Source organism: Ambystoma mexicanum, chromosome 6p, assembly GCF_040938575.1.
Source record: "Ambystoma mexicanum isolate Mex_15411 chromosome 6p, UKY_AmexF1_1, whole genome shotgun sequence".
Lineage (NCBI taxonomy): Eukaryota > Metazoa > Chordata > Amphibia > Caudata > Ambystomatidae > Ambystoma > Ambystoma mexicanum.
The window spans coordinates 495582731-495610543 of NC_090935.1; the positions used below are offsets into that span (position 1 = coordinate 495582731).

General features: G+C 46.8%; 1 protein-coding gene across 10 annotated transcripts in view; it reads left to right on the forward strand.

The window, feature by feature from the left end:
• SETD9 (SET domain containing 9) overlaps positions 1-27589 on the forward strand; it is a 240609-nt gene extending 213020 nt beyond the window's left edge. For all 10 annotated transcript variants that reach the window (XM_069627307.1, XM_069627299.1, XM_069627304.1 and 7 more), the window contains one exon: positions 27389-27589. In XM_069627307.1, coding sequence (XP_069483408.1) covers positions 27389-27476 — 88 coding nt within the window. In that variant the 3' untranslated portion in view covers positions 27477-27589. The remainder of the gene's footprint in view (positions 1-27388) is intronic.
• The last annotated feature ends 224 nt before the right edge of the window (positions 27590-27813 follow it).

Genomic DNA, 27813 nt, shown 5'->3' on the forward strand with positions numbered 1-27813 from the left:
CAGCAGGGGTGGCTACCCCAACAACTGGACCCCAGCAGGAGGAGGATGTGCTGGCATCAAGAGGGAGGGCACATGCACGGCAGCAGCAGGCTCAAGGTGTGAGCGATGATGGCTCGGGGCCATCAACATTAGAGGGGCAGGCATCGGCCGGAGGGCAGGAGGACCCTGGATTGGGAGTGTCTTCCATGTGGCAGCGGTTGGGCCAGCAAATAGATGCGGAGCGGCGGTGGGCGGAAGAGGCACGGCTCACTATGGTCAGGGCGGAGAACTCCATGCGCAGGGCGTTGAGGCGGCCTGTGTGCCTCGAGGCAATTCGCAGGGAGTTGGAGGTGGACATGGCTTTATCCCTGCGAAACCTCTGGGCCATGGAGCAGGTCTGCCTCCAGGACGTAGAACGGGAGTTTGATGATGCCCTGGCCCGGGAAATGAACAAGTGAGCCTTAGGACTTGCCCACCGCCATTGTATATATGACTCCAGACTCTTTCCTCCTTTGGGTTCAAAGACTCCGTTCTCAACTGGTTATCCTCTTATCTCTCTTCCCGCTCTTTTTCTATTTCCTGGGGCGGCCGGTCCTCTCCAACCCAACCTTTAGAATACAGCGTACCTCAAGGATCGGTACTTGGACCTTTCCTTTTCCCTCTCTACACCTCCCTCCTAGCCCCTGTTATCTCCTTGTTTGGCATCTCCCATCACTTCTATGCTGACGACACTCAACTCTTCCTTTCTTTCTCCTCTCTCTCATCTGACCTCCACCTAAAACTATCTTCTTGCCTTACTGCCATAAAAAACTGGATGTCTTCCCGCTTTCTCTCCCTCAACACTGACAAGACTGAAGTCGTGTTCTTCCCTTCTAACTCTCTCCCTCTCCTCCGCCTTACATTCACTTTCCTCCCTCTAATCTTCCTATCTCTCTCCATGCTCATTCACTTTGACTCCACTCTCTTCTTCTCCCACCATATCTCTCTCACTTCTCGCACCTGTCGCTATCACCTCTTCAATATTCGCAAAATCCGTCCCTCCCTCACCTTCCATGCTTCCAAACTCTTAATCTCCTCCCTTATCTTCCACCGCCTCTTCTACTGCTCTTCCTTATTCTTTGGACTACCTACTTCTCATCTTGCCCCCCTCAAATCGATCTACCACTCTGCTGTTCGTATTCTCTGTCTCATTACCCCCCGCGACTCCATCTCTGCCTCCCTCTGTTCCCTTGCCTGGCTTCCATTTTATTCCCAACTTAAATTTCACTTTCTCTGCCTCGTCTTCAAATCTCTCCATGGTCTTGCTCCCCCTTATCTCTCCTCCCTCCTCTCTTTCTACTCTCCCTCTCGTTCCCTTCGATCTGCGGACCATTTCCTTCTCACTGTTCCCCCGGCTCCTTGTGCTCCCTCCCGTTTCCGCTCTTTCCAACTCCTAGCCCCTCTGCACTGGAACTCCCTTCGTCTTGCAATCCGCTCGGCCACCACCTTTTTCCTCATTCCACACCTCCTTTAAATCTCTCCTTCTCCATTCTCCCCCTTGAAACCCCTTCCCTTTCCTGCCTCCCCTCCCTCCTTTTTCTTCCCCCCCTTGACCATCTCTCTCCCCTCCCTTACCTCCCACCCTCACCTTCCCCCTTCCCTCCTCCTATTTCCCCCTTCACCCCTGCCTCCACCACCCCGCCCTATTCCACCACTCTACCTATTCCCCTCAGTTAATTGCTCTTCTTGCTGTTTTGTTGATTGATTCATATTGTTATTTGCTTCTACCGTTACTGTTTATGTTTATCTATTAAGTTGTTCAACTGTACAGCGCTTTGGTGTAAAGCGCTTTATAAATCAATAAATACAAATACAAATATATAGTTAATTAGTGTTAGGTTTCCTTTCTGTTTTTCTTTCATTTGGGGCGCTTGGACTATGCCCCACGTTTTTGTATATAGTTGTTTATTAGGTAGGGTTTTTTGTAGGTTTCCTTTGAATAGTTGGGCTCATGGACCCTGGATTTGTACTTTGTATATAGTTGAAGACTGTATTTCACTTCATTATTTTTAGATTTTACCATGGATCAATGGATTTGTCTTATTTTTTACCTTTGGATTTGGTTTGAGAGACAGACACTTTGGACCTATTTTCATTCAGATTTATTTGGATTCTGCTTTCATACATTTTTTTTCTATTATTTTGGACATGCAACATTTTGTTTATTATTTCCATTATTGTGTGATTTTATTTCATTCCCTTGTTTTTGTGTTTAATATATTTCTGTTTCATACTTCAGTGTTTGGTATTGTATCATTGGTTTCATGCATGTCACGATGTGGGTTTTCTCAATCACTTGCACCCATTGTGTGTGTGTGACGGACATGTATTGATGTGCATACTTGCCATTTGGGATGTATCATGTAATGGGGATTTCAATGTGGGGTGGATGTAATACTTGGTTGGGTGTTTGGACTGGGGTGGCGTGGGGTGGGATTTGGGTGGCCATAAGGGCCATGATTGTGGATCGTGATGACGTGTTGTCGGGGGACATGATTCGGGGCCTGCTGGCAGGTGCCTGTCACTGCTGGGTGGGTGAGTGGGTGGGGGGACAGGAGTCAGGGCCTGCTGGCAGGTGCTTGTCACTGCTGGGTGGGTGGGTGTGCAGGGGGACATGATTCGGGGCCTGCTGGCAGGTGCCTGTCACTGCTGGGTGGGTGGGTGTGCAGGGGGACATGATTCGGGGCCTGCTGGCAGGTGCCTGTCACTGCTGCGTGGGTGGGGGGGACATGAGTCGGGCCTGCTGGCAGGTGCCTGGCACTGCTGGGTGGGTGGGGATGCAGGGGGACATGATTCAGGGCCTGCTGGAAGGTGCCTGTCACTGCTGGGTGGGTGAGTGGGTGGGGGGACATGAGTCGGGGCCTGCTGGCAGGTGCCTGTCACTGCTGGGTGGGTGGGGGTGCAGGTGGACATGATTCGGGGCCTGCTGGCAGGTGCCTGTCACTGCTGGGTGGGTGAGTGGGTGGGGGGACATGAGTCGGGCCCTGCTGGCAGGTGCCCGTCAATGGTGGGCGGGTGCTGGACATGTATGAAGTCTCCCAGGTGCATGGTGCCATGCGGCCTGCCTGCGGGGCATGCCCAGGGGTGATGGGCTGCCTGTGGGGCATGGGGATGGGGGTAGGGACACACCAGGGAGGGACCACACTGCCAAATTGCGTGTGAAACTCCCTGCCCACCCCTCAGAATACACGTACCCCTCTCACGCTAGCGAAAACGCGCGTGAAACTCCCTGCGCACCCCTCAAAATACACGTACCCCGCTCGCCCAAGCCCTATCGCGTGTACAACTTCCCACGCACTCCCAAAATACACATACCCCGCTCGCACAAGGCCTATCGCGTGTGATGCTTCCCACGCACCCCCGAAATACACGTACCCCGCTCACACAAGGCCTATCGCGTGTAAAACTTCCCACGCGCCCCTCAAAATACATGTATCCCGCTCGCCCAAGCGCTATCGCATGTAAAACTTCCCGCGCACCCCCAAAATACATGTACCCCGTTCGCACAAGGCCTATCACATGTGATACTTCCTGCGCACCCCTGAAAAATACACGTACCCCACTCACCCAAGCCCTATCGCGTGTAAAACTTCCCGCGCACCCCAGAAATACACATACCCCGCTCGCCTAAGCCCTATCGCGTGTTAAACTTCCCGCCGCATTTCAGCAATACACGTACCCCGCTCACACAAGGCCTATCGCGTATAAGATTAACTGCGCACCCCCAAAATACATGTACCCCGCTCGCACAAGGCCTAGCGCGTGTGATACTTCCCGCGCACACTCAAAATACACGTACCCCGCTCGCCTAAGCCCTATTGGTGTAATACTTCCCGCGCACCCCTGAAATCCACGTACCCCGCTCGCCCAAGCCCTATCGCGTGTAATACTTCCCATGCACACCTGAAATACACGTACCCCGCTCGCCCAAGCCCTATCGCGTGTAAAACCTCCTGTGTACCCCAGAAATACACGTACCTCGCTCGCCCAAGCCCTATCGCGTGTAAAACCTCCTGCGCACCCCTGAAATACACGTATCCCGCTCCCCCAAACCCTTTCGCGTGTAAAACTTCCCGCGCACACCCGAAATACACGCAGGCACCGCATCCACCATGGCTATGGCCCATAGGCAGCCCATCCACCCTGGCCATGCCCCACAGGCAGCCCACACCACATGGGGGTGCTTTTTCTGCGCATTTTACCTGGCGCGAGCGGGGTACGCGTATTCCGAGGGGTGCGCCAGTACATTTTCACGCGTTTGGCTGCCGTGAGCGGGGTACGCGTTGTATTTTCACGCGATTACAGTGTACCGGCCCTGTAAACTGGTGCAGGGTTAGCGCGGGCCTTTGCGCTGCATTGGGGATTTCAATGCCTTTTCCTTGCGCAAGGGGCGTTCGTGGGGGCGTAACTGCCGCTGCGGGATGTTCTCTGCGCCAGCGCTCAAAATTTGTTTGAAATTCGATGAATGCGCGGTGTGCCAGAATGCTGTTTAGCGCACACGGCTGGCGCAAGCTCGCTCTCTGCGCTGAAATCTATGAATTACCCCGTATAATATAGCTTAGTACAGGCACATAGCAAAACATTGCGCACACACACCTCCCCCGCACTCTCTCCAGACTCGCCTTCTGCTGCTATTGGGTTGCAAAAGGGTATATAGAATAAAACCAACTATATTTATGAGTATTCATATTCAGCCAATTCCACAAAGTTTGTGTCCTGCATATTATCTTCAGCCAGTGCCATCGTATATATATATCTATCGTATCCTGTTGTCTTACTGACAGGAATTACTTCATTTATTATTTTTATTTTGACTGGTTTATTTTAAACCTTACAAATAGAAAACCGCTTAAAATGCTTCATCAAATACATTATTAATTTCGATCCCTCGATTTAAATTAAGCATACACCAAGCAAATAAAATAAAAATGCATAGATCATAAACAGGGGCCACCCTAAACTGAAAAACAAGGCATCCTGTTTCGGAATTGAGCATACACTCCAGCCAAATCACATCAAAAATATTCATAGCCCCATGTCTGCATACACTCCATTCAATTAGTTTTCCCTGATCCACTGCCCCTTGAGGCCGCTCACTCGTCCTTGGAAGGTTCTAGCACTCGTTCAAGAAACTTCATTGCAGCTAGCATCATAGAAGTGTTTTCCCCCAAAATAAACATATCCCTCCACTCTTGATGTTAAAGATTTACATCCTTCAGTTGACTTGCTCATGTAGAGCCTTCTTTCAACCTCCAGCTTTTGACATTCTGTCAGTAGGTGCCTTGATGTCTCTATTATCATTCAATCATTGCAATATGTACAGGATGATACAGTTAGAGGGAGCTGTCGCCTACGACTCAACACCTCCCTGGTAGGGATGATATTAATTCTTAATTTCATAAAGAGAAATTTCGAGAGATATTTAGGGGGGCTTTTAAGATGTCTACCTTCATATTCCAAATGCAGGGCCAATTGGTATGAATTTCTCTGATGGAGTGTGTTAATCCAATCCAGCCTCTTGAGCTGGAGCTTCACTTTGTTCGTATTGGATAATAAGACCTCCTCTGTTAATTCTAGTTTGCCCAGCAGATCTCTACAGCCAGCTTTCTAACCATCCACTATATAATACGAGCCCATAAACACTCCTTTGTCTAGGATTTCAAACAGAGGGATCTTTTCCACATTCACATACTTGGGGCCTCATTACGAGTCCGGCTGGTAACCGCGGCGGTATAACCACCTGGTTACCGCCGGACTCGTATTACCATTTCGCCTCCGTGATTCCTGGAATTACCGGGGCATTACAACCCCGGTTTTCCGGGAATCACGGAGGCGGAATGGTGTTAATCCCCATTCCCATTGAGTCCCATGGGACTCGATGGGAATGGGGATCATGGAAACACTGGCAGCATCTCGTAATGCTGCCAGTGTTTCCTCGTCCGCCTGCAGGCGGACGGTGTTAAACCCGCCAGGTCAGACCTGGCGGGAACATCACCTCCCGCCTGCAGGAGTTGTGATCGCCAGGCATGGAAACAAGGGTGGCGGCGGATAAACCCGCCGCCACCATTGTTTGCATACCGGGCGATTTGTAATGAGGCCCTTGGAGTATGGGGTCAATGAACGCCAGCATATCATCGATCTGAGTGATTGTAATCCCAATTCAAATCGGACAAAGGAAATTGGCAGAGATTGTGGAAGCACCAACACCTTCCTCCAAAAAAGACCCTCCAATTGGTCCCAGACTGCCTCTTGAAGTAGGGGAGCACATTCTGCACCATATATCAATTTTGGCGCCATCTTCAATTTATAGAAAGCAATTAGGGTTTCAAAAATAAACATACTCCACTTATTATCGATCTTCATTGTCTGTGCTGCCAGTCTTAAACATTTTAACTCAAGGCATCCACCCAAGTCTTTTCAATGAAACAACCATTATACATGACCCCAAGGTAGCGCATAACATCAACTCTGCCTATTCTTTTTTTTTTTCCCCTTAAGCTGTTTTCAGACAGGTAGATTTCCATTTGTTTTAAGTGCCTTTGTAGGACTATCAGTGTGTAGTCAATCATGACCAAATCGTCAGCATAGACGACCCACGAGATCGAATGGCTATACAAGTTAGAAGGAAAAGCAGATACTTCTTTTTGACTCTTTTCCAAATCGGATAGAAAAAGGTTAAACAATTCTGGCGTCAAAGGGCAACCTTCTTTAAGTCCTCTTGCACTCTGTATTGACTCCGTCAATATCCCTGCACTTGACATCCTGATTTTAATAGAGGTCAAGGAATTAAGGTATTTTAATTTCTTTGAAAAAAACTCATCGAAATATATATGGGGTGTGAGGTAAGGGGTTAAAAGGGCTAGAGTGGGGGATTGGGGGACTGAGATTTCTTAAGGAATTACTTTGAAGTAAAATACTTCCAAATAATTCCTGTTTGTAAAACAACATGCAAGCATATCCATTTATCGTAAGCTGTAGTCACCCATTGACTACATTCAGTAACCTACATTCAGTAACCTATACAGTAACCTATACATAAAAAAGGTATCCTATACATAAAAAAGGTTTGAGGCTAGTTACAAATAAAACATAAAGTATATCAACTTAAAACATATGTTATGTTGGACTTACATCAGATATCATCAACTCAGGAGAATATTCAATATTGGAGCGTTTCTACCAGACCGGCTTTAACGCAGCCTCTGATTCAATAAGTCAGAATTGAAAAGATTTCTTAATACAATGAAAAAAGATTGAGTGATTCTGGCCTGTGTATTGTGTTTTCTTTGTGAAAAAAAAATTCACGAGGATCCCAAATATTAACAAGTGTGTCACACATATTCTTCAGGAAATAAAAGTCTATCACTAAGCTGTGCCATAATTTCCGCCAGAATAGGCTCTGAGGCAGAGGATCCATTTTCTTCCACTATTGTGACTGTGGTTTATTAGGTTTCCCATAGTAGAATGCAAGGTGTTAAGAAAGATTTCCATTCCATGTCTAATTTTACCTCCAGTTGTGTACACCCCAACATTTTGCTTTGTTTAAACACCATAGTCTGACTTTACCAGAGGAGCACAGCCTTCTGCTGCACTGCCCTGGGCTTTTCGCTCACTTTGATATGGGGAAACTGACATGCCCTTAAAGACATTCAGTACTGGGAGACTTTGTTTCCCTTAGTCCTTATCAATGTTGCAACTTTTCAGCAACATGTTGGAAGTGCACAATGTACCTTCCCGTATACTGCACTTGGGTCTTCGTGTCATTTCTAAAGGCCCTACTTAATCTCGAAGGATTTTTTAGGTGGCAGGTGGCAGCTTATCTTTTCGTGTATTTTTAACCCTTTCCTGCCAGGTAAACCGCGGTTACTGCTATTGCGGTTGGCACGGTTAGGTGGCCTGGCTCCAAAATGGCCATGTGTACAGGAGGGCGGAGCATCCTCTGACGGGCCCATAGGTCAGAGCTCACCCTCTAGTACCTGTAAAACAAGATAGCTGCACCATGTGAGGAATGGGGGTGCAGGATTCACTTACTCCAACACACTTCAATAAGGACAACTCAATAGTTTGGCAAAGGGAAGTCCGTTTAATGACGAGTACAAAAAACGGGGAAACAAATGGTAATCATCAATGATGCGATCGCCTGTCTCGCTTCAACCCCCAAATTCTTCATTCAGACAGCAACTTTTATGGGCAAAATTCGTCATCAGTTGACGTGCGAAACTCATAAGTTTGTCATGCAATTCTATTGGTCGGAAAGGTAACTTGTGCTATATCTGTATATGGTAACAGAGCATGCGGATTGGGTAGCTCTTATCGGATGGGCATCTATGCCCATCCCACTACATCACTCGTGATAGACGTCACTACAACTACAATGTCTTATTGGTTCTAAAAGCTATAGGACCCCAGATTATTTGGTCCATTGTGTGCCTAGGGGTGGGTTGCACCCCTAGGCATAAATCTCCACTTTAATTAGCAGCATGCAGAATGGACACCCAGATGCGGAGTGCCCCACGATTCACCCTGCCTCCTTTCCATCAATCAGTGACTTTAGGGCTATGTGTCAATTAGTTGGCTAGGGATGGCCTCAAAACTGTAGCTTCGAATCAGAAAATGTTATGGCATCATGGGTTCTGGGTGACATCAAACGTTGGTACCTCTGCGCCCTTGGCTGGTCACGTGTCTGTTCACAGTGAATCTGCTTAATTTTCCTGTTATTCGCGTATTTGATTCTTCCATAGCCTCGCGACCTGCATGGGTCCTCCTTATCTCGACCTTCACTGGCTGGCTCCTATGCTTCTGAAGTTTCGATTCTTCAGAGTTGACTTCGAATTCCCAGGCAATGAGCTGCTTCTTACTGAGTTTCGATTCCGCTCTTTCCTTCGGTTTTGGCTGGAATATAAATCTTGGCTTTGTTAGTCCCTTGCAGCCTGGGCTTAATTCTGCTTTTACAAAATGGAGTCGCACTTGTATAGCGTGCTTCATAGAGGTAGATAAATACTTGGCGCATGCCGCTCTATACTTCTACTAAGCATTGCAAGCAGTTCCATTTACTTAGCTTCTGGCGTTTCAAGCCTATTTACAAGCGCACGCTGGTTGAAGACTTCCATCTCGCTTCGTAGCTATGTTTCTTTAAGTCTCTTTATGTATCAAAATCGTTTCTTCTTATGCGTCCATTACATTGTTTCTCTTAGTTTTTTAGTCTTTGTGTCCGTTTTTCGTTTGTTGTTTTTGTTCCTTTGTTGTCACCATCTGCCCTCCATTAAGGCTCTCTGGGTCTCTTCAGGGACTGTTTGTAAGTACTCTTCATTTCGTATCAGCTGGTGGTATGGTTATCTCAGTGGATACCTTGCAGCCCACGGTTGTCTGGTTATTGTCTCGCTTCAATAGGTATACATGTCCCGCTGATGGACACTGGACAGAGCCCCACCGTGGCTCTCTGTTGGTTCATTTGCTCCTTATATGTCACATATCTTGGCAAGTATGCTTCTGGCATTTCGACATGGGTGGCTGGAGTGCAGGCCATATTTGGGACCTCCTCTACACACCCCCCTCTGGTCGGTTTATCAACCACTTTTTCTTCTTCCTTTAGATTATTCTTGCTTGGTTCTTTCATATCCAATTCTTCGTCATCTGGGTTTGTACATGATGGTGTGACCGTGTGCATCTTTGGAGTCCATATTTTTATCACTCCTTACAAACTTCCTGCTGTTTTTACGTGTTCGTCTTTGTTCCAGGTCATTAGCTGGCATTGCCCATTTGGGCTACAGTAAATCCATTTCCCTTCATATCTTCTTCATTGTCTAGGGTATGCAAACGTTGTTCCTTCTGGCGCAACTTTGCTGGCCTTCACGATTATTATTTCTTCATCTGTTAGGTCTCTGGGCTTCCATCCTGGTTCGACGTAGACCATAATTTTCATCCCAATGGCTTTCTTCGCAGTTTTCTGGCATTGTGTTATTATCTTGATAACACAAAATCCTAGTAGTATCATTACTAGTAGGGCACCCAGAATTTTGAACATGTCTGCCATCCATTGTGGGACCCATAGAAACAGTGTTCCAAACCAGCTGTCATCGACTTCGTCAGTTTTGCAGCATTTTCTTGCAGGGAAGTGGGGGTGCCCCTCCGCTTGTGGGAGGACTAGGCTACTGTTCTGGGCCCCCATTTCAATCATATCAATAGTTAAAGTTCTATAAAGATCTCTTTTCATTTATTCCATTATGGTCTTTCTGGAGGTCTTGGACGTAAAGTGTCTTTTGCTTCGTAAGAGTCCTCCCTCTCGAGGGTGACGATTGTCTCTGGTTGCGGGATGTAGTTCCCTTGCTAGACTATGGAAAAAGATTAGAATAGCCTCTTTGGTGAGTCCCATTCATTGAGCATATTCAAAATAAGTCAATTCCCATTCCACCCCCCGAATTTGCTTCAGTCCTGAGGATATGCTGGAATCTTGTTTTAAATGCGAAAAAAGGTGGGAAAATTGGAATCAGTAGAAAAAATGAAAAAAATGGTAACAATGCAAAAACTTGAAAAACTGGAAAAAATTGAAAACTTGGAAAAAATTGGAAACTGGAAAAAATTGTACCGTTCAAAATCAAATAAAAAATGGGAGTCCAATAATCATAAAAACAAGTGGTGTAGTTCTCTTCCCTGCTCTTCTCGATCTGTCCCATGGCAGTAAGATGAAGAACTGTACCTCTGTTCCCTCGATCTGTCCCACCGCGGAAAGTTTCACTGGAATCTCCTCAGAAGTCGATGGACATTAGTGTTCTTAATCTGAGCTATAATGGCATGTAAGAGCATGTTTAGCGGAGTACTCTTCACTGGATCTCCAAGAAATGTAAGTACGTCAACATTGGTTGGTCTTCCCACTAGCTCTGGAAACTTCTCAATGAGGTGAAAGAAGACATGGTATGCATATCTGCTATCTTCTGGTGATAACATTCGTACTGTCTTTCTGGGTTCTGGATCACAGGCCTTTCTTTTGACGAGAACAGTCTCTGCACTTTCCTGCTGCGTGGATTGCAATCACGTAATTTAGCTTGATCTACACTTGGTTCAGGTATTCCTTGTTTCTTGGATCTCTGATGAATGTTAGGGTATCCGTGGTTCTCCCGATGAGTCCTGGGCACTCCTCTATGATGTGAAAGAAAAGCGTAATAGTGAGTTAATCTATTATCATCTGTGGAGGAAGCATCTGTGTCTATATTATCGTACTCAGGCAGTACAATGAAGGCTTCCGCGATGACAGTCAGTAGTTGCCAGATAACCTTCTTGTTGGCAGGATTTTGGACAAAGTCTGTGATGCTGGTAACTCTCCCTACAAGCGATGGATAGGTCTCTAGTATTAACTGAAAACAGGACAGCACCTCTCTGGTGATATTCCTGTTGGGGAATGTCATACGTTCTGCAAAACAAAGTCTGGGTGTTGGTTAATTCAGGTGACTGTGTGATGTTCTTAACTTTTGCTCTTAGTTCATCAAAGTCTCGTTCACTAATAATGTTTGGATATGGCTTGATTCAAAAAGTTTGTATCATCAGTGTGTTGTAGCTTAGATGTGTGATTCTCTTCTTCAACCTGCAACTAGAATGTACAGAGTGTTCATTATGTCCTTATCCCCCTTTGCTTGGAGGAACTCTCCAGTTTTAAGCCACAACTTGTATCCCGGTTCTTTGTCTTCGTTTCCTGCTCATGCGTCCTTCTTCCTCGTCATAGCTCTCGTCTGCACGTGCTGAGGTTCTTCCCCGTTGTCTGTAGGTTCTTCACGGTGGGGTGCAGCTAAAGGGATCTCACTGATATAAGGTTTAATGTCATTTAGGAAAATCCAAGCTCTCCTGACTTGCAGTTTCACCGCTGAGGGAGTGCAGTCTTCACCGATAAACGGGCCGTTGAATCTCGGCTCGTCCCATCTTTTCTTTGTGTGATTTCTCACCAGTACTTTGTCACCAGGGAAGATGATTGGCGCACGTAGCCCTTGAGCGGTGTCTGTTTCAGCATCTCCCTCTAGGTCTGGTGTTGTGCTGCACCCTTTTCGTCATTGCTGCAGTTGGTCTGAAATGACAGCAAGGCTCGATGTCATGCAGTTGAGATATTCCGATAACTCGGTTCCCAGGACCTCTCGGGTAGACTGGGCATCACATTGAGCTCTATCTCGAGGGGTAAGGGGGCTCCTCATTCTCCTTCCTGTGACTATCTCGTGCGGCGTGAGATGATGGTCGGAGCCTGGTTGGTTCCGAAGTGCATACAATGCCAGTGGTAGACAGTGCAGCCATCCCTTTTATAGAGTAAGCTTCAACTTGGCTATCCTTTCTTTTAACAAGCCGTTGAGCCTCTCGCATATACCATTTCCCTCTGGATGATACGCCGATGAGAACTTGTGCTTTATACCAAGCAACAAGCTAATCTGTTCAAAAACTGTATTTACAAAATGAGCCCCACTATCTGATCTCATCACCTCACACACCCCCCATCTAGGGAATACTTCCCTCACCAGGAATTTGGCAGCACAGGTTGAGTTTTGGGTGTGTACACGGACCTGCTTCTATCCATCTAGAGAATGGACACACCACTACAATTAAGTACCTGTACCCGTTACATACTTGAATCATGTCGACATAATCAACGTGCAAGTGCTGAAATGGTCCATTTGGCCGGAGGATGACTCCTCTCACTATTTTTAATGTGTGCCCAGCGGTGAACTGTTGGCAAATTATGCAGTTCACTATAAAAAATGCAACCTGCTCTGCTAAATTCGGTATGAACCAGTCTTCTGCGAGTGTTGCGGCTAGATTTTCTTGTTCGGATCGGTCTCCAGTAGGCCTGCATCTTTCTTCTGTGCTCAGCTCCTGCAAGAACAACACCACCGTTAGGAACAGCCTTACCTTGCGGCGCTTCTGCCCATCAGTCATCGCTCCTTCTGTTCTGCGGGCATCTTCGGCGGTGTCATTCCCATCCCGGCACGCCGCTTCCTAAGGAAAAGGTAAAAGAACAGAAAAAAGGCATTTGTAAGCATTCTGCAAATCTTCGCTTATTTTTAAATACTGTACAAGCTTCAAACGCTTACCTGAATCCCAGCCGCTCTGGGGGAACTCTGTCTCCGGAACTTCTCATCCATCTGCAAGAGGGAAAAGACACTCCAGGTTAGCGTGGATCTAGAGGCGCCGCATACCGCGCTTACCCACCGCATTTGTTCTCGATAGCCGGCATCCACGCTGAAGATGTCACGGCACCTAAAAGACATAGAAGAAGAACTCTGTTCAATGCAAATACGAAAGGGGTGCATCGCGCATTGCGCTCTCGCTCACCTTCAGCGCTACTCATCTCAGCAGCATGCCACCATCCACGGACGCCGGCCATCATCTAAGGAAGGAAAGGAACGAAGTTAGAGAACTGTTCAAAAGACTCATTATACTTACCTGTCGGACTCTTGCCAGTGAAGTAACTAGGCAGCAACGAGCCTGCATCAATCAACACGCCCCTGCGCTGAAGGCAGGACGGGAGAGCACACTATCCAAGAAAACAAGGTGAGCTGTGGATCAAAGGGAAGGGTTGGACCCCGGGGAAGAAGGGGTTCAAGCACACAGAGACAATAGGGAGTTAAACTCTACCAATCCTGTGATTCAGGCCCAGTCTCCAGTCGAATAGCCTTCAGGGAAGGTTTTGAGGTCGTAAGAGGTCAGAACAGGCTGAGTGACGTCCCCGTGGATACCAGGTGAGCGTTACAGCATTACTGGTTTACCAGTGCTGTCTTGCCTCCACAATCCGTCCGAGGGGTTCAAAGAACACCTTCGTCGTTTCTACAGGTTCTTTTCATCCTGTGGTGCCTCCCCTTGTAGCTCCATCAATTGAGTTTGCCCCATATTACTATAAGCCTCTGGTGTGGCTCGAGCTATCATCATATGCTCATGGGTGCGTGCCACTTCAACTTCCATGATTGTCTCATTTTTTGATGCCATACGATTGGCTTCTGTGTCTGCTGCGTGATTTCCACATGACACGAAATCTGTCCCGCGAGTATGGGCAGCACATTTCACGACCGCTATGCCTACTGGGAGCTGAAGTGCCTTTATCACCCTGTCCAATAAGGCTGCATGTTGCACTGGCGTGCCGTCCGCTCGGAGGTAGCCCCTCCTCTTCCAACGCGCTAGTCCTGCATGCACTGTGGACTTCACATAGGCAGAGTCACTGTACACCACTACTTCCTGTTCTGCATGATTCTCAATGGCGAATATCAACGGCAATAATTCTGCAGCCTGTGCTGAATAATGAGATGGTATTCGTGTACTAACGAGTACTTGAAATTCTCCGTTTGCTATGTGTTTTATTACGGCAACGCCCATATATCTTTGTCCGTCTTCTTGGTCGATTCTTGAAGAACCGTCAATGAACACAATTTCACCACCTGCCAGGGCATTTTCCTTTACCCTGGGGATTTCTTCATAGAATTCCTCATAATTTGCACAGTCATGTATCGGCTCTCCTTCAGTGACTGGCTCTGCTATTGTAACGCTCACCTGGTTCCCCCGGAGGCGCAGGTCTTGATCTGGCGAGGATACCGTCTTCAGTGTTAGGCGCAGGGTTCGTTTTGCTCCCGGACTGGGCCCCCTTCCTACCGACAGTTTAAGCTGAAGAGTGAGATGTCTGCAAGGGTAAACCAAGGTATTAGTGTTTGGAAGGTTGGGAAAGTTCCTTGCCCCTCTCGCCCTTTCTTTCCCCGTGGAACTGGATTGTTATTGCGCTTACCTTATATAGGTAATTGCCGGGCTCTCCATCCTGCGTCTTGTGCAGGGGCGCTGGGTCCAGTTGCTTCACTGGATGCGAGCTCTGCCTCTTGATAGCAGAGGATTTGCTGAGAGCGAAGACGCCGTTAATGCACGAGCGTGCCTTGTAAGTACTAAAGTTCCTTTTAGATTGTTCTCTTCTCGTTCAAAAGTCTTAAGTCTTTAAAGTCTGTCTTTTCCCTTTTTAGATGCTGTGGCGATGAAGATTATCCTTCTAATGGCACGTAAGTAGAAAGACTATTCTAGCGCTGTAGAATGCACCGTAATGTCTCTTTTGTCTTTGCAGGTGCCGAAATGCAGCGCGAGCTGAGTTGGTATGGGCGTAACACAGGTAAGCAGACTCTGTAGTCAAATATTCCTGACCGAAGTTCTTTCTCTTTGCAGATGTCGGATGCCGAAAGAGAAAGGCAGAAAAAGGCGCTTCGGATGCTGCCGCTGGATTAGGTAAGTAGATTCGCTGCCCTTGCTTTAGCCTAACCTGTGCCCTTGTCTTGCAGGAGCTGCAGAATACTGAAGAAGACTGAAGATTGGATTCCAGCAGGTTATTTAGTATTCACAGGATCTGGAGCTGGAGGTTTCCTGGAGCTGACACGGTGAGCGTCCTGCTGCAGATGCAGAATAACGCGAAGCACGTGAAACCAATCGGGTGTGGTTTAAATAGCCTTCTGTAGTGCTTAGGCGTCTTCTTCCACGGCCCCACCCAGGTAAGAAAAGAGTTCCAGATTTCTAGAAGAGTTCCTGTGTTCTTCTTCCAGGGAGTGGCTCCTGCTCCACTCAGACAGAAAAGTAGTCCCAGGCAGAGAAGGATCAGGAGACCAGTTAGCTGGTAAGTAAGCAGCATGGTCTGCTACAGGTAGGTCCACCAAGCACTCTTACCTAATATGAGATATGAGCCCGGCGCTTCCAGTGCCGGGACCGGTCACCATCATGAGCCTGGCGCCACTGACGCCAGGACAAGGTCCAAAAGGTCCCAATCGGGACTGGCTGGTTCCTGGGATCAGAGTTATGGGCCTGCTTCCAAGGTCGTGGGGCAAGTCCTGACCCCTTGGAAGCAGGGATCATGACAGCTATGAACGTGGCTGGATTCACTGTTTTACATCGAACTTTTTTGATCGATGGATTTGATATGATCACCTCATAAGCAGAGGCCCTTTGAGATGTCAATGTACCTTTTGGTTCCTCTAATATGGCAAATAATGAGTGTTCAACATATAACATCATGGAGCATCCCATTACAATGGTTGTCGCCTTCTCCATGGTGAACGCTACGGCAGCTAAGCTTTGTTCGCATGGGAACTGGCCTCTCATTACTGGGTCCAGATTCCCACTGTAATACGCCAGGGGCTTGTATCCCAACAAGGTTTTTTGAGCGAGTACTGCCGTCATAACATTGCCATTCGTGTGCGAGAACAGATAGAATTCCTCTGCATAATTAGGAATCCCGAGAACTGGAGCCACGCAAATTGCCCTCTTTGGTTCTGTGAACCCCTCTTCCATCGCTTCAGTCCATTCAATTTTTTCTTTTGTTGCTCGGGCCTTCTTCAAGGCCTGGAGCAAGGGCTTGGTATAGGAGCTATAATCGAAGACCCATGCCCTATCATAGTTGCATAGGCCTAGGAAGCTCTGCATTTGTTGTATCGTGAGCGGCTTAGCCGTGTTCATGATAGCGTCAGCCCTTTCTGGGGTGACCTTTTTCCCCTCATGTGAGATTAGCTGGCCTATGTACAGCACCTCTTGTTGACAATATTGTAACTTTTCTTTGTCAACCTTATATCCTTTCTCAGCCAATATAGTCAGAAGCTGGATAGAATCGCGCCTGCATTGTTCTTCAGTGGTGCTGCAGATCAGAATGTCATCCACATACTGCAAAACAACACTGTCTACTATAATGTTGCCTAGGTCCATTTGCAAGACTCTGTTGAAAATGGATGGGGACTCACAGTACCCCCGCTGCAACCACATACTTTTTAGAGCATTTGTCTGAGCGTGAAGGACCTCAGATCTTGTGAGTCACGGTGCAGCGGGATTGAGAAAAAAGCATTTTTCAAATCAATCACTGTGAAGTATTTTGCCTCGATCGGTATGTTACACAAGATCGGAGATGGATTAGGGACTATAGGGAACTCGGCTTCAACAATATCATTTAATGCTCTTAAATCTTGGATTAAAAGCCACAACCCTCCCTTTGATTTCTTGACGGGGTAAATCACTGTATTGCAGGGTGATTCTGACGTCACTAGGATGCCCTGCTCCATCATGGCGGAAATTGTCTTTGCAATCCCTTCATCCGCTTCTCTGGACATGGGATATTGTGGTGCCCTTGGTAAAATTGCTCCTGGTTTCAATTTAATTTTCACTTCTCTTGCTCCCTTCAGGAGGCCTACGTCATAGGGTCCTGTAGTCCATACTGAGACAGGCACCTAGGCCATATCGTCATCAAAGTATGTGGGGCGGATCAGTGTCAACATCATTCTCTGTGGCACTTCTCGTTTGATCATTTTGACCCAAAATATGAGACTCGCCTCCACCCTAGTCTCCGCTGAGTCTGGGTGTTCTTCGAACCGATCATCATCGGTGACGTCAGTCACTCAGTACCCTTCTTCAATGGTGATAATTGCGCACCATTGTCTGCCTTCATCATCGTACCCTTCGACCATTACTACCTTCCCTCGTACTGCTGCAATATGTATTGATAAGGGAAATACTTGTCCCTCTTCTTCATGCATAGGTATTCTTGGTCTGAATAGAAACTCATCAGGGGTTCTCATAGTTCTATCTGCGAGGCCTGGCAGTCCCACCATAAGCACACGCACGCCATATGCGAAGACTTCCGGTTCTAATGGTATAGCTCTCATGGCTATGCGTCCGGAGTACGCTCTGATCATTTTGCACATGTTGGAATAATGCATTCCTGGAGTGGAGCATACTATGCCCTCCTCTGTGAACGATATAGTCATATTCAACTTTGTCATTAAACCTCGACCCAAAATGTTTACTGGGGTCTGGCGTGAATATAACAAGGGTACATTCATCTCACATTCTCCCACAGAGACTGGGAGATTGTCTGTAAAGGGAACTCTGCTGTGAGCTCCTGTAAAACTGAGTGTCTATGGCCTTGCCGGACAAGGAAAACTTGCCTTCTCGTATGCACGAGCGTGTTGCACCCGTGTCAACTAAGAAGGAATATTCTTTCCCCCTATTACGACATTTACCCCAGGTTCCCTGTTAGGATCTGGTGTCACTGATAGGATAGAGCACATCAGAGTTTCCCGTGAGCTGGCCTATTGTATATATAGGTTTGGTCCACTGTCTGCTTCTGGATTTCCCCCATTTCCAGGGTTGACTGCCCCTCCAGAGTTAGTGCCCGTCGACATTTGCGGCAGTGCCTGTTGGGATTGCCCCTCTGGCAAATTCCCCATATTCGAGGGGTGAACCCCTCGCGACGTACCTTGCTGCAAGCCTGGCGCCTGCTGCTGCACTGCGTGATTCTGTGCACCGCCTTGTTGAGGGACGGCAGGCTGATTCACCATGCCTGTTCCCATCCCTTGGCCATTTTGCCACATGCCTTGGCTTCTGCACACACGCACCACATGTCCTGTCATTCCACACAGCCAACACACTGGTGGTGGTCGGGCCATCTGTCCATCTGGCGTAGCTGGACTGCCCATCTGCGAGTTCTGAAAGCCACCCTGATTATTCTGAAAACCTCCCTGATTACTCTGAAACCCTCCCTGATTACTCTGCCATCCTCTTCCTCTAAAACCCCTACCCATCGGGTAAAATCCCGCGCTACCCTGGTTATTCTGCAATGGGTTGGTCACTTGTTATGCTCTTGGCTCAGCTTGGTTTGTCAGCATGGCTCCCTCGAGAGCATACTTTGAGAATTTCTTTTGCACCAGCTTCGCTTCCTCACCTTTACGAGTTGCCTCCTTTTTTCGGTTCTTTTCTTGCAACAATCTACAGTAGTGTGCAATTGTCGACTGTATTTCGGCCCACGGTTTAGCTTCTACTCCTACCAATTTCTTGAGCTGTTTCTGCACCGGTTCTGGCAACCCTTGGCACAATATATGGTAGAATACAGGGATAGATTTCGTCCAAGATTCATGCGTTTCGAGCACCCACGTGCTTTGAAAATTCTGGATATAAATCAAAGGATCCTCTGACTCTTTCATTTTTCGAGTCATTATAGCTCCCATATCGGAAGTGTCTGGGTACAGCACTCGCAGCGCTTTCCACTCTGCTGCTCTACAATTATTGAATGGTGCTCCGTCATGGGTAGTGTTAATTGTGGTTACCCCTGGGTACCCAGCTCGCTTCCATACATAGTCTGCTCTGGCACCCAGTATGGCGATCAGGAGACCTTTAATGTCCCCTATAGCCAAAGTGACACCCCCTGTCATTTTTTCTAACTCGTGTATCCATTTCCCGGCTCCCAAAGTCAGTATTGGAAGCTTGTTTTTCAAGTTCTCTCGATCCATGTGTGGCCATGGGATATATTGTGGTCTTGCGCCTCCCTTTTCTAGCAGCGGGAACTGAAATGTGCAGTCTTCCTTCTCTTTCCCCATAGCTCTTCTGTCTATCACTGGGGTAGAATTCCCGCATCGCTGTCTACCTGGCAATGTCCTCAATCTTTCTACATAGGCAGGTGCTGGCTCCCCCCTCTGACCGCGGGGTATTCCCTCATGCCAGCCAGGCTGCACGGTGGACTCCGATGCCCTAGGTGCGGGCTCGCTAGTGTCTGACCATCGTACCCCTTGGTACCTTGGGAGCCGCTTCTTGCGTCTTCTCCCTTCTTCGTGTGTCTTGTCCTCCGTTTCCCCACCAGAGTCGGACGGTAATTGGTCCCAGTTCACGCAACTCCTTACATCTTCTTCATTCTTACTAATTTCTAGCCTATCCAGGGACAGTCCCCTGCTCCCACTACTTTGGGTGACATCCTCAGTGTCATACAGCTGAGTGCTTTCTAAGCGCTCATCTTCCCTTCCCCCTTGGGAAATTTGTTCCAGCTCCATTTCATCGTATATCTTATCAATCATTTTCCTGATGCTTCTGGTGTCAGTCATCTTCAATATTCGTCCCACTCGTGCCCGGTACTGAGTGGTACGCAGAAAGAATTCTTCAATGTCTTCCCATTCTACAACAGGATTGTGTTTTTTAACTTCCCGCTCCAAATATTCAAGATCCCGTGCCCTCTGTCTACACTTACGTTCTATATCCTCATCGACTTCCTTGCGCTTCTTTTCTAGTCTGATCTTCTCTTCTTCTCTCATTTCTACGTTCATTTGTCCTTCTAACTTCCTCATCTTCCCGTCTCGTTATTCTCTTTTCACATACTCTTTGCTCTTCTTTCAACCTTTGCATGTTCTGTCTGTACTGTGCATATGCTACACATTGTTTGCGACTGAGCGGTTTTCTTTGCTCTTTGCGATATAGCTGTTCTCGCCTCAGCCTATCTTTCTTTTTTAGTCTCTCATCCCTCATTTCCTTTTCCTTCTCCTTTTCCCTTCTCTGTGCCTCATCAGACTTCTCTCTCAGCCTTATATCATCACTTCCTTTACCATCAAGTTTCAGCAATATCTGTGCTCCCATCCATTCGTCTTTTGCGAATGCTATCGCATCAGTTCTGCCTTCGCTTCCTTTCCATTTCTTTCCCTCTCCTTAATGAGAGGTGCACAACTCTGTGCCTGTCCTTCCTTTCATCATCGCGTCTCTCCTTGTCCCTCGGGACTGCGGAGGCAAGATTAATTTCCTGATCCTTCTCCTTGATTTCGTCACTACTGTACGTAGGTGACTCATACGCGGGGTTGCTATACCCGTAGCTGCCTTAAGCTCTCTTAACGCGTAGAGTCCCTCTGACTTACTCCCCTCGATGACTGGCTCAGGCGGGGCTGGTGGCGCGGTAGGCGTCTCACCCCCCCCTCCGTGCATACGTTTAGTATCCAGTCTGCAGGAGGCTCTTCCTCCTTTGGCTGTTCATTTTCCACAGTTCTAGAACAACAAGACGTTTCTCTAGTTTTTTGCCTGTGTATGTGGCATGCAGATAAGTCGTAATATGCTGTAAGTCGGCTTTAGATAAAGACCTGTTCTGTGGCCACGGCATAAACATTTTGTGGGTGGCACCCTTAACCCACTCCGCACTATACTTCTTGAGCTTGAGTGCGTGCTTGGGTAATTGCTTGCACAAATGGGCAAGTGGGGTAACTTCTTCCATTCTCAACTTTCGTTACCAACACTATTTTATGCAATTTTCACATGTTCAACAGTATGAGCGAGCACCAAATACGCAAGCTCCAATCCAATATTTCCCGCCAAAGTTCTATATCATCACTTTGTGCAAGAATATCAATTCATTGGCGATTCCCTCTTAGATACGGAATCGCGTAAATCCCAAACTTCATTTCAAACAATCAATGATACAGTTCTTTACGTTTGACATATAACAGGACACGTATGACAGACATTTGACAGACTAGACGGACACCAGCTGGACACACATATATACCTGCCTTATAATCAATACCCCGACATGGGGTTAAACGAACCCCATTAGTGCTATCTTTAATTGTCACCGTAGCCTAATCGTCCCCTATTATGTGGGCGCTGAGTTCACGTTTCTTCTGACCGCTGTATTAAAGCTCAGGAACAAGGCAAATCCTCTTACTTTTTTCTCTCTGGTGCCCTCCCGGTATCCTCTACTTTTTTCTCTCTGGTGTCCTCCCGGTAACCTACTTTTTATCTTGGGTATCCTCCCGGGAACCTACTTTTTATCTCGGGTGTCCTCCCGGTAACCTACTTTTTTATCTATTATACTCAAGTCATTAACCCCATATATATATATATATATATATATATATATCTATATATATATATCTATATATATATATATATAGTCTTCTCTACTTCTAACTATTTTTATTTTTCTATGCCGCCACCTTCCATCCATTACCTTTCCCTTACTTGTTCTAATGCCTACAAGACATTTGCCAAAATAATGAGTTTATTGTTTCACTCACCGCTCTCATCTTTTCCTCTCTGGAACTTTGGGATCACCGCCCCTCCTTTTCTCGCCTCTTGCGGTCTTTTCATCCGATCCGCTGCCAGTGGGAATGAGAAGGGTTATGCTTGGAAAGGCAGGTTCCTTCAGACCTACTACAGATTTGATGGACTTCTATCATTATCCACGGAAAGCTTCTCAGTCTATTCAGCCAAATGGCGAAGGACTCGTGATATTGCCGAAGGCATAGAGTTACTTCGTGCCATCGGTCTATAGGCGTCTTAGTATTAATTAATCAATAGTTGATGGTCGAACCATCCTCACGCTACCAAGTGTACAGGAGGGCGGAGCATCCTCTGACATGCCCATAGGTCAGAGTTCACCCTCTAGTGCCTGTAAAACAAGATAGCTGCACCATTTGAGGAATTTGGGTGCAGGATTCACTTACTCAACACACTTCAATAAGAACAACTCAATAGTTTGGCAAAGGGAAGTCTGTTTAATGACCAGTACAAAAAACGGGGAAATAAATGGTAATCATCAATGATGCGATCGCCTGTCTTGCTTCAACTCCCAAATTCTTCATTCAGACAGCACCTTTTATGGGCAGAATTCGTCATCAGTTGACGTGCAAAACTCATAGGTTTGTCATGCAATTTTATTGGTCGGAAAGGTAACTTAAGTATAGGTACTATATCTGTATATGGTAACAGAGCATGCAGAATGGGTAGCTCTTATCGGGTGGGCGTCTATGCCCATCCCACTACATCACTTGTGATAGACGTCACTACAACTACGACGTCTTATTGGTTCTACAAGCTATAGGACCCTAGATTATTTGGTCCATGGTGATTGGGTGGGTTACACCCCTAGGCATAAATCTCCACTTTAATTAGCAGCATGCAGAATGGACACCCAGATGCGGAGTGCCCCACGATTCACCCCGCCTCCCTTCCATCAATCAGTACCTTTAGGGCTATGTGTCAATTAGTTGGCTAGGGATGGCCTCAAAACTGTAGCTTCTTATCAGGAAAAGTTATGGCATCCTGGGTTCTGGGTGACATCAGACGTTGGTACCTCTGCGCTCTTGGCTGGTCACGTGTCTGTTCACCGTGAATCTGCTTCATTTTCCTGTTATTCGCGTATTTGATTCTTCCATTGCCTCGCCACCTGCATGGGGCCTCCTTATCTCGACCTTCACTGGCTGGCTGCTATGCTTCTGAAATTTTGATTCTTCAGAGTGCCCGCTCTCCTCCCTTCCTGGAGTTGACCTCAAATTCCCAGGCATTGAGCTGCTTCTTACTGAGTTTCGACTCTGCTCTTTCCTTCGGTTTTGGCTGGAATATAAATCTTTGCCTTGTTAGTCCCTTGCAGCCCCTGCTTAATTGTTCTTTTACAAAATGGAGTCGCACTTGTATAGCATGCTTCATTGAGGTAGATATATACTTGGCGCATGCCGCTCTAGTCTTCTACTAAGCATTGCAAGCAGTTCCGTTTACTTAGCTTCTTGGCGCTTCAATAGGTATACATGTCCCTCTGATGGGTACTGGACAGAGCCCCACTGTGGCTCTCTGTTAATAAATAATAAATATTAAACAGAATAAATAATAAATTGTTTTCTCTCCTCTGCTTCGCACTTTCCACTCCCCCCGCCCCCTTCCTTGCACTTTTCCCCCATGTTCCTTTCCCATGCACTTGCGCTTTCTTAAATGTCGCTGGGCCTAGTAAGATCGCAGTTTTTTCTGTTTTTTTCTCTCCCTTGTTCCCCTCCCCTTTTGCCTGGTCGCGCTCGGAAACACTTGTGTACAAGCACTATATAAATAAAATATTTCATTTTATCATTTCATTTCTGTTGGTTCATTTGCTCCTTATATGTCACATATCTTGGCGAGTATGCTTCTGGCATTTCGACATGGGTGGCTGGAGTGCAGGCCATATTTGGGACCTCCTCTACACATGCCACAAGGTTCTTTGTCCTGTCCTTTGGCCATCTTGCCCCTTCACCTTCCCCAGGTTGAGCCGTCCCGGGTCAGTCCTTATTTGGGCATGCATTCTCCTGCGAAATGCCAAGCTTTTCACGAGCTTCTGCATGCGTTGTGTGTGTGCCTCCTGGATGTGGGCTGGACCGTCTAGTTCCAATACACATCGTAGGTGCCAGAAACCCTGGTTTGCTGTGAATGCCTGGGACCACCGTGGTCCATGATTGGTCCACGTATGGTGTGCCTGTATGTGAGCAGATCTCCCATTGGGTCCTCTTCATTTTGGCGCAAAGGAGATTTTGGATAAGAGGAGGCTCCAACCACCCAAACCATCTCGATCTCTGGAGTTCTCACTGAATGAGGGATAGGATCCAAGTATCCTGAAACTAAGAAGTCGAGTAGAGGAACCGCTGGTGACCTGCTGGAAGGTTTAGCACCCTAAACCCGCTGTCGTCCTGCTGGACCCCTCTGTATCTGGTCGTTCTAGAAGGTCTGCGAAGTCGCTTCGACCCATTGGAATAGTGGGCACAACTGTTCTCGGCACCTTCATCAAAACCTGCAAGTAAGCCTTTCTGGAAGTGTCCCTGGGCCAACCAGTGGACTGGCCAGCTTACGCAGGAGTTTTGCCCTGATACTGCCGCTGTTTCGAGGAGGCCCTTGAAACTTGGTACATTACATGCTCTGTGTTTACGGCACTCCCACTACAAATTTCGTAAACTTGGCATTACCAGGTCTGGAGTAACGAGAACGTGCCCGAACAAGAGTATACGCGATTACCGTGTCGCCCAGTCGCGGTGACAATCTTTGCAAGTTCATTGCAGCTGTGCCCCTCTATGCCCTGAAGCCTCCTACAGTGGAACTGGCCTGATCCATCCACTAGAAGTGCAGAAATCGCCACTGTCCTGTTTGGGAATCAATCATCGCTGTATCTTTGTTGCTGAAAGCCGCAGAGCCGCGAGATTGCCCCATTTGAACCTGCAACCAAAGTGGACTCGACTGCCGCAGTTTGGTCCAGAGTGCGCCGGCGATCGGTAAGTAATTGCAACCCTTACCGGTGACCCCTGGCGCATCCATCCATTTTTACGCATGAGTTGCCCCTGAGGGCCCCTCTCCTTTCCACTGCTAGTGCAAACTAGCGAACTATTCCCAACTCTTGGAACCTGCTCTGCCCTCAAGGAGAGACCCTCCTTGAATAGTGGGAACCTACTCTGCATCACCTCACCCTGTCTTCCTGAGCTGCTACAGCCCAACAAAAGACCCTGTTTTGCCCATCTGCCTTCCACGTACGCCAGCTTCGCAAGTACATTTAAGCATTAGGCTCCCCTCATCTTAGGGATTGGACTGCCTTCCAGTTACGACTGTGTTTGATGCAGAAGGGCCTAAAGTCTATTTGAACTGCCTGCTTCGTTCCCTTTTTAGGTTGTGGACCCATTTCATGCATTAACCCTTTAGACCCCATTGGTCTTGTATATATGTGTATAGATAGTATTGTGTTGGCTTAGAAGTATTACTGTGATTTTCCTATTGTATGTTGACTCTCAAAGGCCTTGAAATAAATGTATTTGTATTTTTAATATATATACACCTGACTGGGAGTGATTTGTAAGTGTCCTTCACTCTGTGTGATCATTGAGGTCTTTCAGTCACCCTCACCCCTCCTGAGACCTAGTCTTGACCGCCGCCAATGCTACCTTGATTGGTTTGGCTTGTCCAGAAAGTTACCCTGTTCCAAGAAACTAGGCTGGCCTTCTGTACCTCTGCCCACCAGGCCAGAGTTCAGAAATCCGTCTTAACACAAGGGAACGTTATTTCCTCTTCTACAGCTACGAAGAAATGAATGGATCTAGCAGCGAAAGTACCACAGTTATCGTCCCAATTAGTGCGATAATGCCTATCCAGAGGGGTGCAGTCTGGGGCATGACCACCAAATGTGTAATCTGGAACTTAGTCCACTGCACCCTCTCAGCATTGTTGTGAAATGCTCGCTGAGCTGAACCGGGGTTAAATACCAAGAAAACATAATTTTACAGTGGTTTCCCTCAATTGTAAAGAATTGGTTGACTCTCTTCCAGATGTCGGGCCAGATTGCCTCCAGAACAGGGAAGAACGGGGGGGGGGGGGGGGGAGTATTATTTAACGTTGGCGATGGCAGTGATATTGGCGTCATAATTGCATACTTCATAGCTCTCCTACTATATAATAGAGTAACTTCTCTGGTCGAAGAATCCAAGGTGGATTCTCGAATATTCTTGCAACATTCTACAGTAAATCACACCTCAAATTGGGGGCTGCCTCACTTTTTCTTCAGTGCCCAAGTACGGGCTGAATAACAAAGGAGGAGTGGCTCACCTAACAACATGGCACTACATCTGTGAACGGCTCAAAAAACGCATAACGGCGGTTTCTTACCAATCGACTGTAATTTGGGTTTCCAGTGCACATCAATCCTTGAAATATCCCTCAGTATCTGGTGTAAACATACACATGCTTGCAATGTCCTGTAGCGTGAGCTTTCAGTATTTGTGTACGTTTACAGCAGGTTGGTTTGCTGATGATCGTCGGTGGAGGATTCATGCAGTGCACAAAATGCTATTACAACAGCAAACATTTGGAAGTGCGAGCATTGCTATTCAACTGAATTTCTGCCAAATGCAACAAACACCATTTATTTCACCAAACCAAACAACTATATATTTATTGGTTGCATAATTCATATCCCTGTAAAGTGTTTTGTGGTTTTGGTGCATTTTGTGGTGGAAGCTACCACCATATAAGCAAAATCTTTGCTGCATAGAAGAGACAGAAGGGGTGCTGGAAATCAGAATATCTGGTTACCTAGGCAACTTGCAATGCCGGTGGCATGAAATGGAAAAAGCATGACTTGTTAAATTAAGTGACCTTCCAATCATTGGGATTTATTATGAGTTTGGCTGAATTCCGGCAGTAATTCCACCAGAATACCGGCAAACGGAATTACCATTACTGCCACTTGTCCCATGGGTTTACCGCGGGATTACAAGTGGTGGTAGGTGGTGTAAATCCCCATTTTCATAGGATGCCATTGGGGAGGTTTGACGGAATTACCACCTGCAAAATTACTGAGTGGTAATTCTGCCAATTTTTGGAGAAAAAGAGGAGAATTTACATGAAAGTGGAGGTAAATACTCAATTTTTCACTTTTCCTCATAAAATCGGCAGAATTACCGCTTGGTAACTCCCCCAGTGGTAATTCCGTGCGAAAAGTGGCAGTAATGGAATTGCTGCCCCTTTTTTCCCACTCTGCCAACCTTGTCATGAGTCCCATTGAGTGACCGTGGTTTGGATCCGTTCTTGCAATGATCTCAAGTTGCCTTTTGCTGCTGGGTATGCACACGTGGCTGCCCATATTCAAGCTCTCATCTCTCAAGTGGATTATTAAGTGGATGGAGCATGTGCAATGTCTTTTTCTCTGCCTTCGTCTCTGTGGCATGTCTCATTTCCATGAAGGGTCTCGTTGGTGCCTGTTTGTAGAGCTTTCGTTGAGAAGACACGCACAATGCAAAGAATGAAAGTTATTATCAAAATCACAATTGTGCTTCAAAACGTGGTCTGATGATGTCTGTCTTTTCTCCTACAGGCCTCTACGGTGTGTGGTTCTTGTCGCTCTCAGAGACATCCAAAAAGAAGAAGAACTTTTTTCCAACTATTACACCATTGTTCACTAGGAATAGTCACAATTGAGCACAACGTCCAATCAGTCACATACTTTTAATGAGCTACAGCTTTCTGCGAAATTAATCTATTAAAATGTGTGGCTTTTACCCTATTTCAAAACAAATTGCTTTGGATCTCATTTGATTTTTTAAATATCTCATGTGCTATTCCTTGTTAATGTTATTTATTTAGTAATTCACAACTTGACTAATAACAAGCAAAGTTGTATGTTACGTTTCAACGTATCTTGCTGCTTAGTTCCTTGTAGTTCATGGTACTTGTCGTATTTCTCCACTTCTAATGAATGAAGTCACGCGTGGTCTTCATCATTATACTTCATCCTGAGTC